General features: G+C 46.1%; 1 protein-coding gene across 1 annotated transcript; it reads right to left on the bottom strand.

Annotated features, from left to right (window-relative positions):
* Nucleotides 1-230: 230 nt before the first annotated feature.
* On the bottom strand, nt 231-2,195 carry LOC148037813 (pentatricopeptide repeat-containing protein At5g27110-like). The gene has a single exon (XM_087677161.1). The coding sequence runs from the start codon at nt 2,193-2,195 to the stop codon at nt 231-233; it is 1,965 nt and encodes a 654-aa protein (XP_087533287.1).
* Between the last annotated feature and the right edge of the window lie 224 nt (nt 2,196-2,419).

The raw sequence follows: 2,419 nt of genomic DNA, 5'->3' as shown, positions 1-2,419 counted from the left end.
CATAATGAAAGGATGGCTCCACATAACCATGTTTTGATGCATTAACCAGCATGGCTTAAACCAAGAGCATCGTGTTTTATCATTCTCTGGCCCTGTAGCAAGTCTTGGCTAGCACTGTCAGTTACCATTCCTGGAGTTTGCCACTGTTCTCAAGTACTCCCTCCCATGCTATACCGAAACCACCACTTATAAATGTTGGAACTGCAGCATGCATTTTCACAATTTCCCAGTTACCACTCAACACCTTGTTGCACAAGGTAAGAAGGACTGCAAACAGAACGAAGTGACGCAAGTGTGATCTCATCTGGCTTTACACCAGCATATTGCATTTTCTTATAGTAATGCAAGCATGCCTGACGGTTCCCTTCTCCAGCATACACAGACAACAATGCATTCCACGATGCAGCATTATGCCAACTGAGTGCATCAAACACTGCCTGACAATCAGGTATGCATCCACAATTTCCATATGCAAGTATGAGATTGTTAGCTGTTAGAAGTTCTTGCTCATATCCAGCAAAGACTGCATTGAAGTGAGCCTGCCGGCAGATCTCCAGATTTTTTCTCTGACTGGATGCTCGCAAGACAAGTACAAATGTAACTTCATCTACATTTGCACCTTCCTCTTGCATTCGGCCATATAGATCCAAAGCTTTCTGCCCCTGCCTCCCTTCAACGTAGGCTGACATCATTGTATTCCAGAGTACAACATTGTGCTTTGGCAGACTGCTGAACACAGTCTCTGCTTCAATTATGCTTTTGCACTTGGAGTACATGTTCACAAGAGCACTTCCAATAAAGACATCCAAATGGAATGCCCGTCTTTTGACATCTACATGTAAAGCCCTGCCAATTTGCACCTGAACTGCTTGATCTTCAAACATAAATGCCTCGCGTAAGCAGCATGCTTGAAGGAGAATCACAAAAGTGCGCTCATTTGAACTCACGCCCTCCTCTTGCATCTGTTTGTACAACTTAAATGCCTTAGCTGTTTCACCCAGCTCAACATAGACTGTTAGCAAACCATTCCAACTCACAACATCACGATGGTGAGAGGTTTTAAACACATTTTCTGCTTCCACAATGCTGCTACACTTGCCATACATGTTTATGAGGGAGTTGGTCACATATGCATTCATATGAAAGCCTTTTTTCCGAGCATCAGCATGCAGTGCCTGACCAATGTCAAAAGCCATGATGTTACTTGATCCACCATCCCTTTGTAAGAGCAAGCTACAGGCTTGAAGAACCACCACAAATATGCGCTCATCCACACTCACACACTGGTCTTGCATTTGTTTGTAGAGCTGTAATGCCTGCTTACCATAGCCTTGGTTGACATAAGCTGAGAGCATTGCAGTCCATATAATTGTACTTTGTTGTTCTGAGAAAAGAGCAAACACCTTTTCAGCGTCTACAATGCTGCTACACTTGCCATACAGGGTCACCAGAGCACTTGCAATATACAGATTGGAAATGAAGCCACTTCTCTGGACATCCATATGCAATGCTCGACCCTGATATAAGTCCCCTATGCTAGTGCAAGCTTTGAGCAAGCTGACAAAGGTGTATTCATTAGGCTGCACCTTGGCATCACGCATGCGTCTGTAGAGTCGCAAAGCTTCCGCACCCTGGTTGCAATTGACATATCCAGAAATGACGGCAGTCCACAAGAAGACAGTTTTGGTTTTACATGGCAAGAAATTAAAAGCCTGTACGGCAGCCAGAAGGTCACCACAGCTGATCAAAATGGTGATGTAATACTCATGAATTGATGTGCTTATGTCCTTTTGATAGGCACAGAGGTGCTGGTAGATGAGCTTCGCCTGGGAGAGGGACTTTTCTTTGTGGCAAAGGCGAAGGAGGAGCCAGTAGGCATCGTGCGAAAGGGCGGAGCCTGTGCAAGGGAGGAGGTTAAGGACCTCGCCTGAGCGCCCAATCTTACACAGGAACTCAATTTCTGTATTCAAACCGAGCAGAGACAGGTCTTGGATGCTGCTCAGATTGAGAGAGTGGTCTACAGGAGCCCCCGGCCTGTCGCTAACCCACCTGAGTTCTGGCCTCTTCTTGAAGGGCACTGTTGCTAACTTCTTCTTGGATCTTCCCTGCTGTGAGCCTTGCATCACAATTGGGTATGAAGGGCACCTCGAGGTCCACGGACATGGATCCAAATTCTCTGGACACAGGCTTGCCATGCTGTCTCTCATTCAGTGTTCGCGATGACCAAAACGGGAGAAGAGGAGGTGCCGGGCGGTCATTTTAAGTCCCTTGAAGGCTATTAATAACATTTTGAAGTGTGGCAGAGTATTGTTGCCACATGGTCTCCTCCTCCTCCTCCCGTGCATGCAAGTAATGTCAAGAGAGGACCTGAATCTAGCGCTGGAGCTGAGCAACCACAAAAAGTAGGTAGAAATGGAGA

This window comes from Lygodium microphyllum, chromosome 4 (genome assembly GCF_053477565.2).
Source record: "Lygodium microphyllum isolate KBCC chromosome 4, Lygodium_microphyllum_v1.1.10, whole genome shotgun sequence".
In the NCBI taxonomy this organism is placed as follows: Eukaryota; Viridiplantae; Streptophyta; class Polypodiopsida; order Schizaeales; family Lygodiaceae; genus Lygodium; species Lygodium microphyllum.
The sequence above is the reverse complement of the archived record's forward strand: the minus strand, read 5'-3'. Positions and strand labels throughout refer to the sequence as shown.

Coding starts and splice junctions, on each gene's coding strand:
- LOC148037813 (XM_087677161.1), bottom strand. CDS start 2,195: ATGGCAAGCCTGTGTCCAGAGAATTTGGATCCATGTCCGTGGACCTCG.